Genomic DNA, 21,460 nt, shown 5'->3' with positions numbered 1-21,460 from the left:
GTCACCAGCAGAATATGGAGGACACCAGAGGTTTGTATCCCAGGACTTGGGGAACGCTGCCCACCCAGGTTCATGGAGCCCTCGCTCCGCTCCCACATGGCAGCTGTTTTACTACTCTTAGCCTCTTGACATAAATCCCAGCCTTCTTTAGGACCACTCTTTAATCCCAGCAAGTACAGCAGAGATCTTTATATTCCCTGGACCCACGAGCCCTAGGCTCTTGCTGCTGGGCCGACAACTGGGGGTGCGGTGGGGGAGGTGTCTTGAGAGTACACTTCAAAAACAGAAAGCCACTTTACATGGGTAAAGTTGCTTTTGTCCCAACGGAGACCATCAGAGTTGGATGCCTGATCCCCACATGGTAGAAGGAGAAAACTGACTTGCACAGGATGTCCCTTAGATCTACGTGCCTGCACCCAGATACAACACAAACATACAGCATAATAGAAAACAAATATAATTTCGGAAGAAAACTAAAGAGGGAGCCCACAGGGCTGATTGCTCAAGGACCCCACTCCACCTTTCCCAGGGAGCCCCACCCTCCCTTGGGCAGCCCCAGGTGCCCTGACTCACATCCTGCCACCCAGTCTAATTGTCCCTGAATTAGTTTGCTTCTCTGTTGCTGTGATTTTAAAAAAAACAAAAAAAACAAAAAACAAAAAAACCACTGACTGAAAGCAGCTTGGGGAAGGGGGCGTTGCTTAGTTTACAGATTACAGTCCTGTAATCGAGGGATGTCAAGGCAGGAGCTCAAGGCAGGAATGTGGGGACAGGAACTGACACAGAGATCCCTTGGCTTGCTCAAGCTAGTTTTATTACATAACCCAAGCCCACCTACCTAGGGATGTACCACCCACAGTGAATTATGCCTTCCTGTATCAATTAGCTAGCAATGGAGAAAATGCCTCCACAGACATGCCCATAGGCCAATCTGATGGAGGCACTTCCTCAGCTGTGAGAGTCCTGCTTCCTGGGTGTCAAGTTTGACAAGCAAACTATGACGTTCCACGCCTTGTCAACTTTGGCACCCAAGCATATCTCTGTTAAAGCATAAGCTTTCCTTTCTTGTTTGTCCCCAAGAGCTCGTGTTAATATCACAATATAAAAGGCAGTCCAGCTGGGCAGTGGTGGCACACTCCTTTAATCCCGGCACTCGGGAGGCAGAAGCAGACAGGTCTCTGAGTTTGAGGCCAGGCTGGTCTACACAGCAAGTTCCAGGACAGCCAGGGCTACACAGAGAAGCCCTGTCTCAAAAAAAAAAAAAAAAAATCTAAATTATCTTTTTAAAATAGTCTAGTCTCTTAAATGTGGGCTGCTGTAACATTCAAAATAGTTGCATACTTTATTTCAAAAGGGAAGCACCAAGACACAGATATGATATAATCAAATAAAGAAAAACCTAACATCAGGTAGTCACATCAAAGCCTGTATCTCAGTACCTAGCATCTGGGACTCACTCACGTTCTTCTGGCTCCGAAAGGGCTGGCACTTAGGCAGCTCTACTCTTCTGTCCTGCTGTCTGCAGCACACGTAGCCGATCTGGAAAGCTCAAGTCAGCTCCTATCCACAGCTGCTGCTCTCCGTGGCATTCACCTCCTTGTCCTGGACTCTCCAATAACCTGAGTCTCCATTGCATCTGAGAGCTGCACCTTCGCCAAAGGCCTCCTGGCCTCCCTTCCGGGCACTCTGACCCTGCCACAGGTTACCAAGCCTCAGCATGACACTTTCATGCCTTCAAGGCCAGGACCATTGGTACACATTGTTTGCCAAGTTCTGCTGAAGACTTGAAATACAGCCTTGTCCCCCCACTAGGCCACAACTTCTCTGTGGTGACCCTGAGAAACACGTCCAGAAGTCTTTGCCTCAAGGATGGTGGTTTTTTGTTAGTGACAGCTGACTTTCCAACCCTAGCTAACAAACAGCCATTGTCCCCACAAAGCAAAGCTTCACTTCCTCTGAAGTAGGGTTTCTCTGTGTAGCCCCGGCTGTGTGTAGTCCCGGGACTAAAGGCATGTGCTACGCTGCTGCCACCACCTGGATCGCGGTTACTGCTTTTTTTTGGGGGGGGGGCTTGGTTTGGTTGGTTGTTTTTTTTTGTTGTTTTTTTTTTTGTTTTTTTCAAGACAGGGTTTCTCTGTGTAGCCTTGGCTGTCTTGGACTCACTTTGTAGACCAAGCTGGCCTCCATCTCACACTTTCACTGGTTCTTGATTAAAATATATCACACAGACAACCTTGGTAGACCCTGAAGGGCTGTCAGACTTCTCTCTGAAACGTCACAGGCCGGGCCTCTTGTCTGCTTTTGCCATGGTCTTCCCGGTTCCCACCAGTCTTCAAGCTCTGAGAACTCAATGGCTTTTCTAGCCCCAAATTCCAAATCCTTCTACCTTCTTCCCACAAAACAGCCAATGGCATAAAAGCCCCATGGTCAGGTCTATCACACCAATGTCCTTCATTCCCAGTACCAACGTTTATATTACTCTGCTTCTCTATGGCTGTGATAAAACACTCTGACCAGCTGGGCAGTGGTGGCGCACGCCTTTAATCCCAGCACTCGGGAGGCAGAGGCAGGCGGATCACTGTGAGTTCAAGGCCAGCCTGGTCTACAAAGTGAGTCCAGGACAACCAAGGCTACACAGAGAAATGTTGTCTCAAAAAACCAAAAAACAAAAACAAAAAATCACTCTGACCAAAAACAACTTGGGGAAGAAAATGTTTATCTGGGTTAAAGGTCGCAGTTCTGCAAGCAAAGCCAGGGCAGTAACATGGAGCTAGGAACTGGACGGAAGACAGCGGAGGACACGGCTTGCTGGCTCCCCTCCTTTGGCTTTCTCAGAGAGCTTTCTTTTTTCTTTTTAATATTTTTATTATTTTTAGTCATGTATGGGTGTGTGTGCCTCCATGTGGGTGTGTGCACATGAGTGCAGATGCCCACGGAGCCCAGAGACATTCCCTAGAGCCGGGGTTACAGACGGCTGTGAGCTGCCCAATGTGGGCTCTGGGAACTGAACTTGGGCCTTCCAGAAGAGCAGCAAGTGTTCTTAACTGTTGAGCCATCTCTCTAGACCTTCTGCTAGCTTTTTTTTTTTTTAAATAGCCAGGTTCACCTGCTGGGGGTATACCATCACAGTGGACCATTAGCAGTCAAGAGAATGCCCAGTACGCCAGTCCGATAGTGGCAATTCCTCGCTTAGGTTTCCTCTTCCCAGGTGGCAAGTTGACAACTGGAGCTAACTACACCAGTTTCCCTTCCGAGTCATCATCCTAGGGACCCAGCTCACAGGTGTGACACACAGTGACCTTTTATAGCCAGACTCTGAGCTCCCAGAGGCAGAACTCAACCCTAAAGGGGTGGGGGAAGAGAGAAAAGAGGTGCCCCGAGGGACAGGGTCAGGGCCAACCAAGGTCACTGTGTCTCAGATCCCAGATCCCAGCTTTCATCCACTGTTGAATGCCTGCCCAGGCCCTGCCCACCACTGGTTGCCCACCTGACCAGCACATCCAGGTTTTGGCATCTCCAAATGGCCACACTATAATTCCTTTTGCTACCTGGTCCAGGCATGGCTCGCTGGTCCAGGCATGGCTCGCTGGTCCAGGCATGGCTCGCTGGTCCAGGCATGGCTCGCTGGTCCACCACTAGAAATCTCTAGCGCCTCCAGTCTCCCAGGGGCACCCAGAAGGCACAGAACCCAGATTCGTAGGATTACAGCTTTATTCTTTTCTCCCCCCCATGTCCCAGACAAGGCTCAGATATCAGCCCAGGCCTGTCCCCAGGGAGTGGGCCTGGCCTCCCCACCTAGACCAGGCGGAGGGCTCTCTTGCCCACTCTTGCCAGCATCCTTCAGCTGGGGGATCACCCAGAGATCGCCTCCTCAATGCTGGCCGTATGGCAGAGCAAGAGTGCTGGCCAGGAGCCGCCTGTTGGGACCAGGCACAGCCCCTGTCCCAGCTCCTTCTCGGGGCCCTAGGATAGGTTGTGGGGGACCTGGGAGGCCAGGCCTCTTTGTTCCAGGACTCTTCTTGGAGTCCCTGGCTCTTGGGCTGCCTAGGAGACCCACTGACCCTACAATGTGGAGAAGTCTGCACTCCTAAGCCTTCTGTCCCCACAGTGTCACTGGCTGAGGGAAGAAGTAGAGGGGTGTTTCTCCGGTTTCTGCTCCTGGAGGACTAGAGAGAAAAGTTGGACTTAGGATTCCTGCCAAGAAGATGCCCAGCAATCAAGACAGCCCATAGAACCCTGAGCCTTAGCCACCGGCTAGTCCTCCACCTCCCTGAGCCAGCCTGCCTCCAAGCTCTCCCTAAATTTCAGCTTCTTTCTGAGGCTTGTCCCCAACCAGTGCACTCATTCAAATCCCAGTTTGCCCTCACATCCCCATGCGTGCACGCGCGCACACCCCCCCACACACACACACCTACACACACACCCACACACATCTACACACACACACCTACATACACACACATACCCCTACACACACACACCCCTATACACACACACATCTACACACTCACACACACACACACACACACACACCCCTTCCCCAGCACTATAACCTCCTATCATAAACTGCTATATGCTTACATGTGAAATGCTTGCTAAATTTTAAAAACTTAGTATAAAAAAAATAATGGCCAGGCTTGGTGGTGCACGCCTTTAATCCCAGCACTTGGGAGGCAGAGGCAGGTGAATCGCTGTGAGTTCAAGGCCAGCCTGGTCTACAAAGTGAGTCTAGGACAGCCAAGGCTACACAGAGAGACTCTGTCTCAAAAAACAAAACAAACAAACAAAGGATATGCTAGCACACGACTATTATACTAGCACTAAGAAAGTTGACGCAGGAGGATTGCCACAAATTTGTGGACAACCTGGGCTACACAGTGAGTTCTAGGCCATCTTGGGCTATATAACAAGACCTTGTCTCAAAAACAAAAACAAACAAACAAAACCAGTAAGGCATAGTCAGGCATACCTACAATCCCACATGGAGAAGGTAGAGGCAGGAAAATCAGTTCAAGGCCAGTCTAGGCAATGTGAGACCTTGTCTCAAGAAAAAGAAAAAAAGAAGGGCTGGAGAGATGGCTCAGAGGTTAAGAGCACTAACTGCTCTTCCAGAGGTCCTGAGTTCAATTCCCAACAGCCCCATGGTGGCTCACAACCATCTATAATATCATCTGATGCCCTCTTCTGGCCTGCAGGTGTACATGCAGGCAGAACACTGTATACATAATAATAAATATTTAAAAAGAAAGAAAATCTTGAGCTGGACATGGTTGATCACACCTTTAACCCCAGCACTCATGAGGCAGAAATAGGCAGATCTTTGTGAGTTTGAGTCTAGCCTGATCTACATAGTAAGTTCCAGGCCAGCCAGGCTGCACAGTGAGACTCTATCTCAAAAAGTAAAATAATTATAAAAAGAAAATCTTATTTGTTAGTTTTTGCACTAATTGCACATTGAAAAGGTAATCATTTAGGCAGAACTAAAGGAGTCTGTCGTTAAAATCGTTGTACCTATATTTATGGTTTCTGACAGGGTTACTAAAAAGGAAAAACAACAACCGCCCCCACCCCACCAAAAAAAAACACATGTAGTAGCTCAGATCATATGTCCTTTTTTTTCCTCTTTAAGACAGAGTCTTGCCATAGAGCTTAGGCTGGTCTTGAACTTGTAAGTCTCCTTACCTCAGCCTCCCAGGTGCTGGGCTGACTGGCATGTACACCCATGCCCCGCTGTCAGTCGGGCTGCTGCCAACAGTGACTATTTTCAGGCAGTGTTTGCTGTCTGCCTCCCTACGCCAGACTATTCCCTGCATACCCCCAGGAGCACACCAGCTGGTGTTTGGTAAAGGATCCTTCCTCATTAGAAGAAACTATTGGTGAACAAGACTTGCCAGAGACCCCAGATGGACACACATAACCTCGACTCACCCTCTCGACTGGCATCTGTTTCAGGTTCTGGGGGGGTCTTAATGGAACCGTCCCATTCCACACCAGATCCTGGGGACCAAAAGGCAGTCGCTGGGCCCCGGTGCCAGGCAGTGGTGGGCAAGGCACACGGGAACGTAGAGACTAACAGGAATGAATCTCCTCCCCCCAAAGTGCTGGGTCCACCGGATGATGGGGCCTCACATTCAGAACCTCTATGTCTCACCTTTGCTGTGGGCGCTGGCTGCCCCCAGTGGGCCTGGCCTGCGCTGCCGGAACCGCTGCCTTGGGGTGTCCCCTGGACTAAATGACTCAGAGCTTCGCCCCCCAGGGAACCGGGAGCTGAGTCTTCGCCGCTGCCCACCTGACAGGGTCTCGTCTCCCAAGCAGAGAGAGCTCTGGACACGGCGCATGGGTGCCGGTGAAGGGGACCCTGTGAGATGCACATGCATGGGGAGGGGCTGTCACCCAAGTACAGGGAGGGGGCAGGCAAGCAGAGAGCCAGTGGGTCAAGGGACACGAGGTAGGAAGAAGAACAGAGTGTAGAAGGGAAGAGACCTGGCAGATGAGCCTGGCCAGTGTGCTGCTGGCTCACACAACAGCTCCCTGTGTGGCCTTCAGCAAGGCACCTCATCCTCTCTGGTCCTCAGTTTCCGTCTGTACCATCAAGGATAAATAACCCTTCCCTGAGGCGCCCTGCTGCTCTGAGGTCTTAGGCATGTCCGTGGGTTGTATACAAATGGGGAGGTGGCAATACAGGCAGAAAGGAGGAGCCAGACAGGAGACTCTGCAGGCCAGGAGCAGAGCGCAGCCAACAGCATCAAGGCAGGTAGAGGCAGGTGGCAGGGAAGGCCTGGGAGGCGTTATGTGCAAGCCAGACAGTATGGCAGATGCCAAGGGTGGGAGACATGGGATACGGACATCCTGGTCACCAGGCCCTCAGAACCCACCTGTCCCATCTGCCTCCCTGCCCTCAGGGAGCTCCGTCTCCAAGGGGCCCCCCAGGCTCTCGGTGCTGCCAGCCCCATCGGCCCCCAGGCGTGGCCCCCCATGGAGGGCCCCCTCCCGCCGGGGCCGTATGAGCCTCTTCACCTTGTCTGCCAGCCAGCTGCCCTTCCTAGGGGCAAGAGGGCATAAGAAGGGATAAGGAAACAGAAAACAAAACAAAACAAAACAAAACAAAAAAATGGAGGGAGAGTCGTTGTCAGGGAATGAAAAGGGTCAGGCAACCTTTCTAAGACCTGCACCCCAGCCTGGCTCTTGGGGAGCTGGGGGTCAGAGGGTAGGACAGGGCAAAGGTTAGCAGGATCTCGGTTCCGAAAGGTGGGGCCTCACTTGGTGCGGGGCAGGGGCCCAGGTTCCAGCACACGGTACTGGTCCATGATTTTCTCCACCAGCTTCTGCTTCTCACGGCGCAAGGCATTGAGCTGGTCCCTGGTAGGAAGAAGAATGGGTTTACAGAAATCCTGGCAAAGCCCTGGCAGAAGAAGATGTAACCCAACACTGCCACATGGCAGGTAAGACTGCCCTGTGTCTGGGACCTTTCCCTAGGACCCGAGGGCGGGGTGGGGGGTGCTCCCTGAAGGACCAGGGGGCGTGGCCCTGCTCACAGGTATTCTCGCTGCTCTCGATGCAGATGGTCTCTACTCTCCAAACTGCGCTCCATCAGCTCTCTGTTCTCCCGACTCAGGGCCTGTACCTCAGCTAACAGCTGCCTGTTCTCCTCCTCCTGCGCGCTGCGAAGCTGGGTCAGCAACTGCGGGCAGCAGCAAGGCCGGGATGAGTACCCGGCTCGAGACTGTCTCAGCCTAGCTTGCCGACTTTGGCTACCCCAGGCCCGCCGCGACACTGCCACCATACCTCACACTGTGTGGTCAGCCGACAGGCACTCAAGTCCAGCTGCTGGTTGGACTCACGCAGCTGCTGGCTCTGCATCTCAAGCTGGGCTCGCTCCAGCTCCAGCCTCGCCAGGCGACCCCGCAGCTCCCCGCGTTCACCCTGGAGCTCTCCTCGCTCCCGAGATACCTCAGCCAGTAGCATCTGAGCTCTTTGGAAGCAAAGAGAACTGCTCTCCAAGAGCCACGCCCACAGAGAGGAGGCGAAGCAGGGACAGCGGCTAATTCACTTCTCAAGTAGGAATGCTGAACTGGGGGGGGGGGGGGGGGGCGGGTGTGGGGGTGGGAGCACGTCCGCCACAGAGCTGATACCTCTCGTGTTCATTCTGCAATCTCCGCAGCTCCTCCTCCAGGCCCCGCTGCCGATGCCCATCCTGCATCAGGCGCTCACGCTCTGCCAGAAGGGCCACCTCTTGTGCTTCCACACTGGCCCGCTGGGCCTGCAGCTGCTCGTGCCTGTATGGACAAGGGGCCCAAAGGAGCTGCAGCCTTGGCAAATAGGCACTGCCTTGTGGGAATCTGGAAGTCTGACTCCTCCTAAGCACAAGCAACACACCCCACAAAGCCTCGAGGCACAACACCATGCCAAGTGCCACCGTCCAGCCTCAAAGTTGGGGAGCCAGACCTCCCCGCAAGAAAGCAGCTGTAGGATAGATATGCCAAGTATTGAACTCCCCTTGGGTCAGATCTGTTGAGGAAGACAGGCAAGAGAGCCTACAGGAGAGAGACATGGGTCATTTGGGGAGACTCACCGGCCCTGAAGCTCACGGTGGGCCAGCTCCAGTGCACGCATATTGGCCTTGAGATCTCGGTGTCGCACCAACAGTCCCTCAAGCTCCATCTCTTGCCTTCGCTGCAGCTGAGCCAGGGCCTCATGGTCCCGAAGCAGAGCCTGCTGCTGCCCACGAGTCTCCTCCTGGGCCCGGCGGGCTGCCCGCACCTCTTCTTCTAGCACCTCCAGCTTCCTGTGCAGCTCCTGGCCCTGAACCTCCATCATAGACTTTTCAGCCTAGGGTGAAGCAGAGGGGCAGGACTGCTGCAGTGAGGGCACCCAGCCCACAAGAAATAAGAAGAAAGGCCTGAGACCATAGGGCACAGGACAGGAGCTGGCTGTGGAGGAAGCAGATGGATGGCAGAAGAACAGGCAGAGGTTAAAAGCCATAGAAAGAGCCAGGCCGTGGTGGCGCACGCCTTTACTCCCAGCACTCGGGAGGCAGAGGCAGGCAAATCGCTGTGAGTTCGAGACCAGCCTGGTCTACAAAGTGAGTCCAGGACAGCCAAGGCTACACAGAGAAGCCCTGTCTCAGGGGGGCTGGGGGGAGAGTCATAGAGAAGCATCATGGTCTCAGGGAAAAGCCAAGCCGTGCAAGACACCCAAAACAGGGATGGGACAACAGGGAAGGGGTTAAAGACTAATAATGACCAGCATGGAAGCGGGGGGGGGGGGGGGGGGGTGAGATGGTGAGGTGATAGGCAAGAAACAGCTGTGGGTGTGGATTCAGAAAGGGAGAAGGTATAGACTGCAACGGTCAGAGAGAAAGCACTGTGGAAACAAGTGGGGCGGTTGGCCAGGCCAAGGAAAGAGGGCACAACATGGCACAGATGGGCAGAAGACAAAGGCCTCGAGCTGCTGCCCACCTGCAGACGGCTGCTGTGCTCCTGCGCCCGCTGACTCTGCAGCAGGAGCTCCTGTGCACGTCCCTGCAGGCTCCCCAGCTGCCCCTCCAGGTGCTGCAGCTGCCCCTGCAGAGCTGCCTTCTCAGCCACCAGTGTGGCATTCTGCCAGAAGGGGAGATTATCAGTGGCTAAGCGGCTGGTCGTCCCCCACCCCCACCTCCGACCCCCCAATCCCCTGGGCATTCCATATCCTGTCACTCACACTTCGCTCCACCTCAATGAGCCGTCGACCATTCTGGGTTTCCACAGTCCGAGGCTCAGTTTGCGCCTCAGTCGCCAGGCCCACAGGGTACTGGCGCAGCTACGGGGACAGGGTCCAGGGGACAGATCACAGGTCACACACACACACACACACACACACACACACACACACACACACACACACGGAAGTGTTGGAGCCCAAGCCAAAAGGCAAACCAGTCACCCCAAGAAGATGTTTAAGAAATAGAGGAAGCAGCCCCACCAGGATATGAGGTGAGCCCTAGCAGCCAACAATCCAGAAGTAAGACCCGAACCCTGGCAGCCCTGATTGCCCTACTCCCAGGTCGGGGCCAAGGGGTCTGCACCTCAGTTCCCAGGACAGCTTTACCTGAATCAGCTCCTCCTCCAACTGCAGGGCTCTGGCCTTGAGCTCCATCAATGCTTCCTCCTTACTGGCAGAAGCTGCCTGTAGCTCAGCTTCTAGCCGCTGCTCCAGACGCTGGTACCTACCAGGAGAAACCTTAACACCCAGCCCTGATTGCCCTCTCCCTCCCTGCCCCCAGCCGCTATGCCCACCTCTGGTGCTGGCTTTCCTGTTCGAGAAGGAACTTCTGGCGCTCCAAGGCTGCCTGGTCCAGCTCTCCCTGCAGGTGCTCCAGCCGGGCCCCCAGCTCCTGGCCCCGGGCTACGGCCTTCTCCAGCTCCTGAGGGCAGGCAGAGCAAGCTCAGCAAGTGGAGGTGAAGGTGGGGAACATTCCTCTCCCCCAGAGATAGGGAAGGGCTAGAGACAGGCCTTGCACTCTGCCTTGTTCTGTTAACCTGGCAAATGTCTTTAAGCCTTTGTGGTCTCTGTGTTCTCAGCTGGCAAACATGGTTTACATCTGTAAGACCAACACTCAAGAAGCTAAGGCAGGGGGTGGCTACAAAGTTAAGGCCAGCCTGGGCTACATAAGAAGGTCTAGGCTCGGTGGGAGACCTTGAATAAAGGACCTGGAGGGGGAGAGCCAGTGGCTTTGCAGAACGGATATGACAGGGTGTGGCAGCAGCCCCTGAGTGAGGAGTCAGGGGTGCACGCTAAGCATGTGGCTTCACCTCTTTCAGCCCATAGTTTCGCATGTACCCAGGAGGGTGACGAGCGCTGCGAGCCGCCACACCAGCCATGTGCAGGGGCTCAGTGGAGGTGGGCCTGCATAGCACCCTCCACCACAGTCGGAACAGGAACTCGGGCCTAACCACAGCGCTGGCATGCAGAGGTTGGTCAGAGACTATGGCATTTGACGGTTGGGCCACACCATTCCAGGGTAGGGGTGGAAGGCCAATTCTGACCTGTGAGCTCCTAGAGGAGGGAGGCCAAACCATTCTGACTCCTGGGGACCCTGGAAAGATAAAGCTACGCAAAGGTAACACTGCCCAGCCACTGGCCACATCCCATCTCTGAAACTAAGACTGTTGTTAAGCCATCACCCTAGGTAGCAACTCTCCACACCTTTGCCCAACAGATGTGGGCATAGCCTCTGGTTAAAACACTATAATTCTGCTGGCAGTGGTGGTGCACACATTTAATCCCAGCACTCGTGAGACAGAGCAGGCTGATCTCTAAGTTCAAGGCCAGCCTGATCTACATAGCAAGTTCCAGGACAGCCAGGGCTACACAGAGAAACCCTGTCTCAGAAAACCAAAAAGAAGAGCAGAACTACAATTCCCATAAGGCCCTGCTGCCTGTCTGGCTCCTAGGGCCCTGACACTGCTAGAGAGAGATAAGAGAAGCAAAGTACAGATAAAAATGGAGACCTGGGGTCCTGCCCAATCCTGTTCTCGCCATAGCTCTACCCAATGCCCTGGGAGGCCTCTGTGCCCACTTGAAAGCCTTAGGGTCCCTTCTCTGTCTGCCCTGCTAGCCAGCTCCTTCAGCGCCACATCCAAGTAGTTCCCGGAACTGTTTGAGTCAGGAAATCATGATGATTCTCTCTACACCCAGACTCTCCCACCCTCTAAGTCCTCCAAGCCACTGGCTCTCCCGGGCCCGCCCTTACCTTCACTGCCAGCCTACCACTAGTCCTCCTCCCCCAAAAGCAACCGTGTCCTGAGCGCCAGGCACATCTAAACTCTTGCCATCCAGTGTTTTATGAACTCCTAGGACATAGGAACTATTTCTCCCCCACGCCCCTTGTTCTTTTTTATTCTCTCTCTTTGGTTATTTATTTATTATTTATTTCCGAGACAGGGTCTCGCTATGCATTCCTATCCCTAAGAATCAAGCTAACCCCAGACTCACAGCGACCCTCCCGCCTCTGCCCCAAGTGCTTGGGATTAGAGGTTTGTAGCGCTATATAGCTCAGGCTGGTCTCTAACTCTCAATCCTCCTGCCTCAGCTTCCCAGTGGCATGACTGCAGACATATACCACCACACGAGGGGCAGGTACAGTTCTGTTTTCACTTCACAGATGAGGACATTGACACTCAGAAGTGACTTGCTCCACTCCACACTCCACACAGCTGACAGTCATGAGGGATGGCGGATCTCTGGGTCCCGCCCTACAGTATGTACCCCAGAAAGACCCTCTCTCACCATTCGCTTGCTCTTTACCCACACCTACTCTGTGCAGTGCCTAGCCTGTGCCAACTGGCACCGCCCCCATCCCGTCCCCCCATCCTCACCACTGGATGGGGCCTATAGGAAGTGCTCTTCCTGTCTGTGCCCTGGGATGGAACGGAAACTGCTCAAACTGGAGCCCCCAGTCCCCAGTCCTGGTACCCACAGCTCTATTCTAACACCTTTGCCATTGCCCTGTGCTGTCCTTGGCTCTGCCTCCCCATGTGGACTGACCATTTTGCTCATCTCCAGCCTCCAGCGGTACCATTCACTCAAAACAGAACCTCCGGCCTCCCCCTCAGCATAGAAGAAAGCTTTCACCCTGCCCAACAGGAAACCTGCTTAATCCTTCCCCAGTTTCACCTCTCCTGACGTCTCCGACTCATACCTGGATCTGCCCCTATCCACCTCTCCCTGGAAGCTTTCCCTGATATATCCAGCCTTGACCCATGACTCCCAGAACTGTCCTGTCTCCTCTGCATATGGGCACCCCTGCTACACACACACACACATACACACGCACGCACGCACGCGCACACACACACACCCTGGTACAGAGCCTTAACTGGCCTCACAAAGTGTGTGTGTGAATAAAGAACACAAATATTTCTAGATTCTTCCCTTCACCCCCACCTCCCACCCCACCCCCACCCCCGTCACTGACCCTGTGCCCCTGCCAGCCCCTCTTGTCACGGTTACTACGGCCACTGCCTCCTGATGGGCCCAGGCTCCCCATCCACCAAGGAGACCCTCCTCAAACTCAACCTACACACACCCTGAGGCTTTCCATGCCTGTGGATGGAGTAGCAACCCCTTCAGAGGTGACTTCCGGGTCTCCCAGCATCTACAATGCCTTAGAGTCCTTGTCATCCACCTCATCAAAGTTCTTTGTTGTTGTTGTTTTGGTTTGGTTGAGTTTGGTTTTTTTCAAGACAGGGTTTCTCTGTGTAGCAGAGCCCTGGCTGTCCTGGAATCTCTTTGTAGACCAGGCTGTACTCGAACTCAGAGATCTGCCTGCCTCTGCCTCCCAAGTGCTGGGATTAAAGGCATGCGCCACCACGGCCCGGCTCATCAAAGTTCTTAATCTTCAAGCATCAAGTAGAATATTAGTAATTTCCCCCGAATGCCTCTCACACCCACACAGACATTTCTACTCAGTCCTGGATACAGAGCTAACACTTCATCTTTATAATTGGTAGTAGTAGCATTTTTATTTTTTAAAGACAGGGTTTCTGTGTAGCCCTGGCTGTGCTAGAACTCACTATGTAGACCAAGCTGGGCTGGCCTTGAACTCACAGAGATCCGCCTGCCTTTGTCTCCTGGGATAAAGGCATGTGCTACGACTGCCCAGCGTGCTTCATCTTCAGTGAACGTTTTGTTTTTGTTTTCTCTCAAGACAGAGTTTCATGTAACCCAAGCTAGCCTCCAGTTCGCTATATAGTCAAGGATGCCTGTGCTGTCGACTTGACATAAGCCAGTCATCTGGGAACAGGGAACCTCAGCTGGAAAAACTCCTCCATCAAATTGTCTACAGGCAAGTCTGTGGGGCATTCCCCTGGTTAACGATTAATGTGGGAGAACCCACACCACTGTGAGTGGTACCATGCCCAGACAGGTTGTCCTGAGTCGTATAAAAGTGCAAGGTGAGTAAGCTATGAAGAGAAGGCAGCAAGCAGAGCTCCTCCATGGCCTCTGCTTCATTCAGTTCCTGTCTCCGTGGTCCTTCTTTGAGTCCCTGCCTCGACTTCCTTCATAAAAGACCGTGATCTGTGCCTGTCTACAAAGTGAGTCCAGGATGGTCAAGGCTACACAGAGAAACCCTGTCTCGAAAAAAACAAAAACAAAGACAAAAAAGACCATGATCTGTAAGATGAAATAAACCCTTTCCTACCCAACTGACTTTTGGTCATAGTGTTTAACACAAACTAGATAAGTGTGGTGGCGCACACTTGTAGTCCCAGCACTCGGGAGGTAGAGGCAGGCAGATCACTGTGAGTTCGAGGCCAGCCTGGTCCACAAAGTGAGTCCAGGGCAGCCAAGGCTACATAGGGAAACCCTGTCTCGAAAACAAACAAACAAACAAAGAAACAAAAAAAGAAAGAAAGAAAGAAAGAAAGAAAGAAAAACAAACCAGAACAATGGCCTTGAACTTCTGATCCTCCTGCCTCCATGTCCCGAGCGCTGAGATAACAAGCGTGTGCCACTGTGTGTAGTGTATGTGGAGTTGGGAATGGAGTCTGGGCCTTTGTGCATGCCAGGCACGCTCTCTCCAGAATGGAGTCCATGCCCGGCTCCTGAGGAACTACTGTTAGGTCACTTAAAACAGGCCTCGGCAAGTATGAGTCAGCCCGTTCCCACCATCGCCCTGCTCTGCCGACAGACTACGAGAGCTGTAAGGCACAGCCTCTCTGTTTTATACAGGAGGAAGGGGCCCGGGGCAAAGGGGCAAAGACTACCACACAGGGTACAGGATAGACCGCAGGACTGGCAGTGTGAGTTCCCCCTGTAGCCCAGCCCATCAAGGACTGGCTATCGGCTGTATCAGCTGTGGCCTGGATTTTCTACTTTCTGTCCTATCTCAGTGCAGTGAAGGATCCCATGCTGCACATCCCAGCAACCGGCCCAGGTCCTCTTGTCCCTGGCCCACTCCCGTACCCCCACATACCTCCCTAAGGGCTTGCTTCTCCAGGTGCTCCCTTTCAGCCTTCTCCAGATGACATCGGACCTGGCTTTCCAGAGCCTGCACCTGCTGCTCCGCAGCCTCAACTTGAGCCCGCAGTCTGGGCCCCTCGCGTTCCCACTGCCTCCGCTCCCGGCCTGCTGCTGCGAGTGCCTCTGCCAGTGCCTCTCGCTCTCGAGACGCAGCCTCCAGCTCCAGGCTGGCTGTATCCACTGCTTTACGCAGACAGGCCTGCTCTCGAGCCTGGGCCTCTGCCTCCTGATGGGCCTCAGCCTCTGCTCTGCGTGCTCGGGCCAGCTCCTCAGACAGGCCGACTGCTTCCGCACTCCGGGCCTCCAGTCTTTGGGCCTGGGCTTGCAGTTTAGCTTCAAGGTCCATAACCTCTCTCCTTAGTTGTGCCACCTCCGCTCTGATGGCCTGCTCCTCGGGGACAGCACTGGCCAGGGTCTCCTCTGAGACTGGCTCCTCCCCAGACCAGGCAGCAGGAGCTCCTTCTGATGTTTGCTGTGGCTTCTGAGGGATCCGTTTACTGACCAGCCCCTTGGGCCTCTGTTCGTGCCCTCCTGCCTCTGTCTGCTCTTCGGACAGTTCTGACCCCTGGTTCAGGGTCTCCTGATAATTCAGCGGATCCAGGAGGATGAACCCTGAAGATCTGGGCCTGCACTCAGCGCTCTCCTGTTTCACGACCTCGGCCTTGGGTACCAACTCCTCTTTGAGAGCCTCCTTGCTTCCAGTCTCTCCTAGCAACTCCTGCACTTCAGTTCTGATCTCTGGACCCTGTGGAGGGGCCCAGACAATGGGGCTCTGGAGAGAGCCTCTATGACTGGACTTCTCCAGGGACTCAAGTGTCTCCACAGTAGGGTCTGACTCTTGTGGAGTTAGGTCTGAGGTGTGGGGATCTGGAGAAACCATCTGGAAAGGATGTTCTGCCTCTGGGTGTGAATCAGGTGCCTCGGGACACTCAGATGACCTTGTGACCTCAGACTCTGATGTTGTGGAAGGCAAGTCCAAAGATTCAGCGCCCTCACCTCCTATCTGGCAAGCCCGGCTTCTGAGGCTGTGGCCTGGGGCCAGGGGAGTTACAGGAGCCCCACTGGGCACTGGCAGCATGGACTCCTTGCCCTGCTCCTCCAGCAGAGGGTGCTGCGGACATATGAGAGATACAAGGGGGACCATTAGGAGGGGTGGGGGGTGGTAACCAATGAGGATAAAGATGCTGGAGGGACCTACCTGGCTGCCCAGCTGCCCGCTGAGCATCTGCAGCAGACCTCGAAGCTCCCGGTTCTCCTGTTCCACTTTCCTCAGCCGCCCAGCCTCCGCTTCCCTCACCTCATCTTGCAGTGAGGGTGTTGCTCCCGGTAGGGGAGCTGGAGATACAGCCAAGTCAGGACTCTCTCCACGTTCCCTGACTCCTCACTGACACCTCTCAGAAACCGACTAAGGGCCTCTGAGAGTCTGCCTCCCTCTCAGGTCCTTACCCTCCCCCACAGACCGGACTCACCCTCACCAGGGGAGCGTGGGGTCGGCTCCAGGCTCCTCTGAAGTTCCAGCTCCAGCCCCACATTCTCCTCCACCAGCTGCTCCAGATGATGCCGCAGAGAGTCTAGGTCCTGGGGTGTGGGGTTGTGGGTCAGCACAGCCTTCCTCACCTGGCCCAGGCCAACTGTGCAAGTCTGGACATCCCAAAAGGCTACAGGAATCACTTAGAGAAACCTGGGGCATCACTGGAGTCATGGGGGACCAGGGACAATAGACTGATGGACAGGTCAATCTGGCTCACCGCATGGGCCTCGCCTAGCCGCGTGCGCAGCAGGAGATTCTCCCGCTGGGTCTCATGCAGCCTGGCTGAGCGCTCTCGGGCAACCTCCAGCTGTTCCTCCAGCAGGGCCTTCGAGGCCTCCAGGGCCCCAGAAAGCACCTTCTCCTCCTAGTGGGAAAGCCGGGAGAATCTCTGATGAGATGCAACCCTTATCCTCATCAGCGCCTGGCGGGTCCAGTTTCCTTCCCCTGGGATGGCTTCAGGACCTACCTCCTTTCCCTATGTCTTTCCCTAGCTCTCTCAGCTGTCTCCCCAGGTACCCCGCCCCAAAGAAATGCTTTCCAAGGCCACATCCCTCCAGACCACACTCATCAGTACTTGCTAGTATCTCCCTGGAGACTACCCGTGCCCCACGGGTCTCTTCAAGACCGCCCCCTGGATAGTCTCCTCTTTCCCTTCTATCCGCCCACTTCTCCCAGCTATCACGGTCTCCCGCAACAAAGCTGGACAGCCCCCTTCTGCATGTCCCACCACCAGACCACGCCCACATATGCACCATGCTCCGCATCCACCCCGCCCCCAGCTCACCTCCAGCCGGCTCTTGAAGACCTCGGCTGCCTGAAGCCTCTCGCGACAGCGCCGCAGCTCCTCCTGCAGGCGCGGCAGGCGGCCGGCCCTCTCGCGCAGCGCCTCTGCCTCCTCGCGATAGAGCTCTGCCCGCTTGGCTTGTCCGGACAACGCCTGGACCTGGCCCAGACGGTGTGGAACTAGGATTAGCCCAGAGTGGTGAGGGGACCACGATGGAGAGGGGACAGTGTGGCAAGAGACATTCGAGCGCACCTCCTGGCGGAGCTTTCGAATTTCAGCCTCCAAGCCCTGCACCTCGGCCTGGGAGTCCAGCAGAAGCTCGGCCTTCTCCTCCCTGGAGGGATAGGGTGATGGAGGGTGTCTGCCAGCCGCAGCCCCACACCTGGGTCATACCACACCCCCAGGGTTGGGGGCTCATCCTGGTTCCACTGGCTCCTTCCCTAGCCTGCAGACACTCACACCTCCTGGCGCAGGCGTCTCAGCTGGGCCTTGGCATTGGTCAACTGCAGAGCCAGATGGTGCGAGGGACCCTCCGCAGAAGCTTTAGCAGGAGCCTCTGGCAACAGCAAGCGGGCTGGCTCCCGCTCCAGCAGCAGTTCAGCCAACCGCTGGCGCAAAGTCAAAGGTCAAGAGACACCTTCCAAAACCTCTGCACATCAGACTTCCAATCCCCACAAAAGCATTCTGGGTTATGACAACTGACAGACCCCGACATCGGCCCCAAACCCCATCTCCCCTGCTCAGCCCCATGTGACTGTAGCCTGACCCCTACCTGTGCCCCCAGATCACGCTCTCGCACCAATTTGGACATCATCCCCGTCAGGCTCCTTAACTGCATCTCCAGCTCCGCAGCTGCCAGCTCTCCAGACTCTGGGCCAGCCAGAGGCAGTACCACACCAGCACCAGGCTGGGTCACCTGAGGGTTCGAAGAGCAATCCATCAAAAGGAGTTAGACTCCGCCCCCAAGACTAGGGGCCATGACTAGGTAATAAAGGTGGCAAATTTCCAAGATGGCCAGCTTTTTCCTCAACCTGCTGTCTATAGACGGAAGTTGGGCGGCTGGTGGAGGCATCCTGCTGATGGATTGGCTCAAGAAGGTCAAGGCCTGATCAAGATATGTCACACAACAATTTTGAACCAATCAATTATGGGTCTTCAAACCCACCAACCCTCAAGTAGAGGGAAGAAGACTCTTCAGAGACTTTAAAACCCCCGGACCTCCAGAAAAGAGAGGGTCCTTTTCTCAATGCTGCATGTCTGCTGCATGTATGTGTTTGCTCATTCCCAATAGACACCTTTCTTTTTTTTTTTAATTTTTTTAAAATTTTTTATTTATTTATTAGATGCCTTTCTTTTTTTTTGTTGTTTTGTTTTGTTTTTCGAGACAGGGTCTCTCTGTGTAGCCTTGGCCGTCCTGGACTCACTTTGTAGACCAGGCTGGCCTCGAACTTACAGCGATCCGCCTACCTCTGCCTCCCGAGTGCTGGGATTAAAGGCATGCGCCACCACACCCGGCTTAGACGTCTTTCTTAACTGCCTGATCCTGTCAGCTGTGTGTGAGATTTCTCTGCTGCCACCTGCTGAGCTTCAGGTTTTCCCCCCCTGCCTTTTAATTCTTTAACTGGCAGAGAAAAAACGAACCCAATCAAGACCCTAGACTTTATCACTGCATCAGTACCTCCTGGATTGCAACAGCCAGCTCGCTCTGGACATCAAGGCTGAGGCCCCGGATGTGACGGATGAAGAGCTCCCGGTGTTCACACTGTGGTAGACAGGAAGCCCAAAGCTGGCACACAGGGGCTCCCTCCTCCTCCTGTCAGAACCCCACTCTCCTTGCCTCTCCCTTCCTCCTCCTCACCTGCACTGAGGCCCCCAACAACAGCCGAAGGATGCCTTCCAGCTCGTCCACTGCCTCTTCTGCAGGCACAAGCCACAAAGGGTCAAGTGGGGACATGGGGCAGGGACAGAGGCTAGAGGGCAGGTAGGACACAGCACCTGAGAAGGGGTCAGAACCCAGTGTCTGGAAGTCTGGGGGCGGTGACAGGATCAGCAGCTGCAGTTCCTCCTAGAACAGGCCGACACTGAGAAAGGCACCTTGACGGCGGGCTGACAGACTCCCTTGTCAGGTCTTCCCCATGCCTTACCTGGTAGAAATCCCTCAGCCGCCCCCACAGATGACGGAGGTTCCACATCCGACAGGCTGCAGGACCATCACGGTCCCTGACCATCCTAAGTCCTCCTCGGGAACTGGGAGCACTGTGGTCACCCAGGGGACATGGATGAGAGCTTGGTTTGAGGACTTCTCCCACCAGACGGGCCTTGCCCTTTACCCTCAGGCTCCTCCCACCATTCCCAGCCCCCCTCCCCCTCAGACCCATTGTCCCTGTAGCTCTTACATGATGCCTAGCACCCGGAGGAGTAAGGCCCCTTCGCTCAGCCGCAGGAATCTCTTCTCTGTACAAAAAGGCTCCTCCTCTCCCTCTTCCTCCTCCTCCTCCTCCTCTGTTCCCCCTGATTCTTCTGCCTCCCCCACCAGCCCAGCCAGTCCCAGCGTCTATGGAGACAAACAGGAGAAGTCAGCTCAACAGGTGGAAACTCCCCTCTGACCAGTAAGTCCATCCTGAGTCCACGTTCTGTTCCAACACACTCTAGGATCCCACCCGCCACCACCAGTGCCCTTGAATGCCTCTGGTCTCAGATCCTAGACCCCTCCCTGCCTTCCACTCCTCTGCCCGCCGCACTCTATACACCCCAGCCGCCCCTCCCCCAGCTCCCCTTCTGCCCTGACACTCCCTCTTCCCCTCCCAGCTCTCCCACCTGACCCTCACCCAGGTGGCCAGACTCCCACTCAGGAAGTCTCTGAGCCTGGGCCCCTTGGCCCCCTCCATGTTAGGGGTCAGGGTGTAGTCCCTGTCACGCTGTGGCAGCTACACCTGCTCTGAGAGGAAGAGGAAGTCCCCAGCTGGGGGATCCCAGCGGCCCAGCCACAGACCCTATGCAGCTTCCTTCTTCCGGGCTTCTGCAGGGTTACGAGTCCTCGGCAGCGGCAGCGCGCACGCACACACACACAGACACACACACAGACACACACAGACAACTCCTTCGTCCCTGGGTCTTGGATTAGACTAATAACAAAGCTGTAAGTCAGCTGAGGGGAGGCCTACAGGATTCCTGATTCTACAGGCAGTGATGGGAAGACCTTTCCTCTCAGGCCAAGAGAGGGTGACCGTAGCCTGGCACTCTGTGGTCACTAAAGGGGTTCTGGCCTTGCCGTGGAATCTATAGGTCTGGCTTCACTTGGTATCTTCTTCAGCCTCAGGGCAATCCATCTCAAACCTTGAAGCCTGCCACAGATGCCACATGTCCCAGCCATCTCCTGTTTGAATTCCTGAAGGGTGTGGACTATGGGCTGGTAACCTCAGCTGCCAGCCTCAGCTTCCCATCTGTAAACTCCCTAGAAGGAAGCAACAGATCACTAGTCAGTGGTGTGCTTACTTAGTGTGCACAAGGCCCTGGGTTCAATCCCTAGCACCCTATAAACCGAGTGTAGAGATAGATGCCTATAATTCAGCTCTCAGAAGGTAGGGACAGGAGAATCAGGAGTTCAGGGCCATCCTGGACTACCTATAGTGAATGCTAGACCAGCTAAGACAATTTAGCAAGACTGTCTCCCAGAATAATGATAATGCCAGGCATTATCTTTAATCCCAGCACTCAGAAGGCAGAGGTAGGTGGATCTCCATGGGTTCAAATCCAGCCTGATCTACACAGTGACTTCCAAGACATCCAGGGCTATTTAGAGAGACCTTGTCTCAAAAATAAGTAAATAAGCTAGGCATGGTGATGCGATGCGCACTTTTAATCCCAGCACTTGGGAGGCAGAGGCAGACGGATCACCGTGAGTTCAAGGCCAGCCTAGTCTACAAAAGAGAGTCCAGAACAGCCAGGGCTACACAGAGAAACCCTGTCTTGAAAACAAAAATCAAAAAACAAAACAAAATAAAAAAGTAAGTAAATAGAAAATGATAGTGATAATAGTCACACAAAGTATGACACTGTAGTCCTACTAAGTGCTTTCACAGGGCAGTCACAGAGGGCCTCCCAGAGGAGGCAGGAGATTAGTGCTGACTGAGTTCACCAGG

At 54.5% G+C, this 21,460-nt stretch overlaps 1 protein-coding gene and 1 long non-coding RNA gene across 4 annotated transcripts in view; one reads left to right on the top strand and one right to left on the bottom strand.

The window, feature by feature from the left end:
- LOC311586196 overlaps positions 1 to 21,460 on the top strand; it is an 86,174-nt gene that overhangs the window by 27,691 nt on the left and 37,023 nt on the right. The window lies entirely within an intron of this gene.
- On the bottom strand, positions 3,629 to 20,283 carry CCDC88B (coiled-coil domain containing 88B). 3 transcript variants are annotated; one of them, XM_084760383.1, is made up of 27 exons: positions 20,147 to 20,283; positions 19,715 to 19,872; positions 19,463 to 19,574; positions 19,314 to 19,383; positions 19,177 to 19,235; positions 18,997 to 19,080; positions 18,091 to 18,234; positions 17,778 to 17,926; positions 17,571 to 17,652; positions 17,319 to 17,477; positions 16,752 to 16,898; positions 16,473 to 16,581; positions 16,202 to 16,338; positions 14,957 to 16,114; positions 10,275 to 10,402; positions 10,087 to 10,204; positions 9,700 to 9,798; positions 9,459 to 9,599; positions 8,573 to 8,829; positions 8,133 to 8,276; positions 7,786 to 7,972; positions 7,536 to 7,681; positions 7,261 to 7,359; positions 7,018 to 7,042; positions 6,152 to 6,358; positions 5,929 to 5,997; positions 3,629 to 4,166 (listed from the first exon to the last, which is right to left on the bottom strand). In XM_084760383.1, exons 1-27 carry the CDS (start codon positions 20,204 to 20,206, stop codon positions 3,753 to 3,755), a joined length of 4,662 nt encoding a protein of 1,553 aa, XP_084616509.1. In that variant the 5' UTR covers positions 20,207 to 20,283; the 3' UTR covers positions 3,629 to 3,752. The 3 variants fall into 3 exon arrangements, 2 of the variants coding, with proteins under 2 accessions (XP_084616509.1, XP_084616510.1); XM_084760384.1 differs by having other exon boundaries at positions 3,982 to 4,166; positions 6,876 to 7,042; XR_014775185.1 differs by lacking the exons at positions 3,629 to 4,166; positions 7,018 to 7,042.

The sequence above is a fragment of the Acomys minous genome (assembly GCF_964271855.1).
Source record: "Acomys minous genome assembly, chromosome: 2".
In the NCBI taxonomy this organism is placed as follows: domain Eukaryota; kingdom Metazoa; phylum Chordata; class Mammalia; order Rodentia; family Muridae; genus Acomys; species Acomys minous.
The sequence above is the reverse complement of the archived record's forward strand: the minus strand, read 5'-3'. Positions and strand labels throughout refer to the sequence as shown.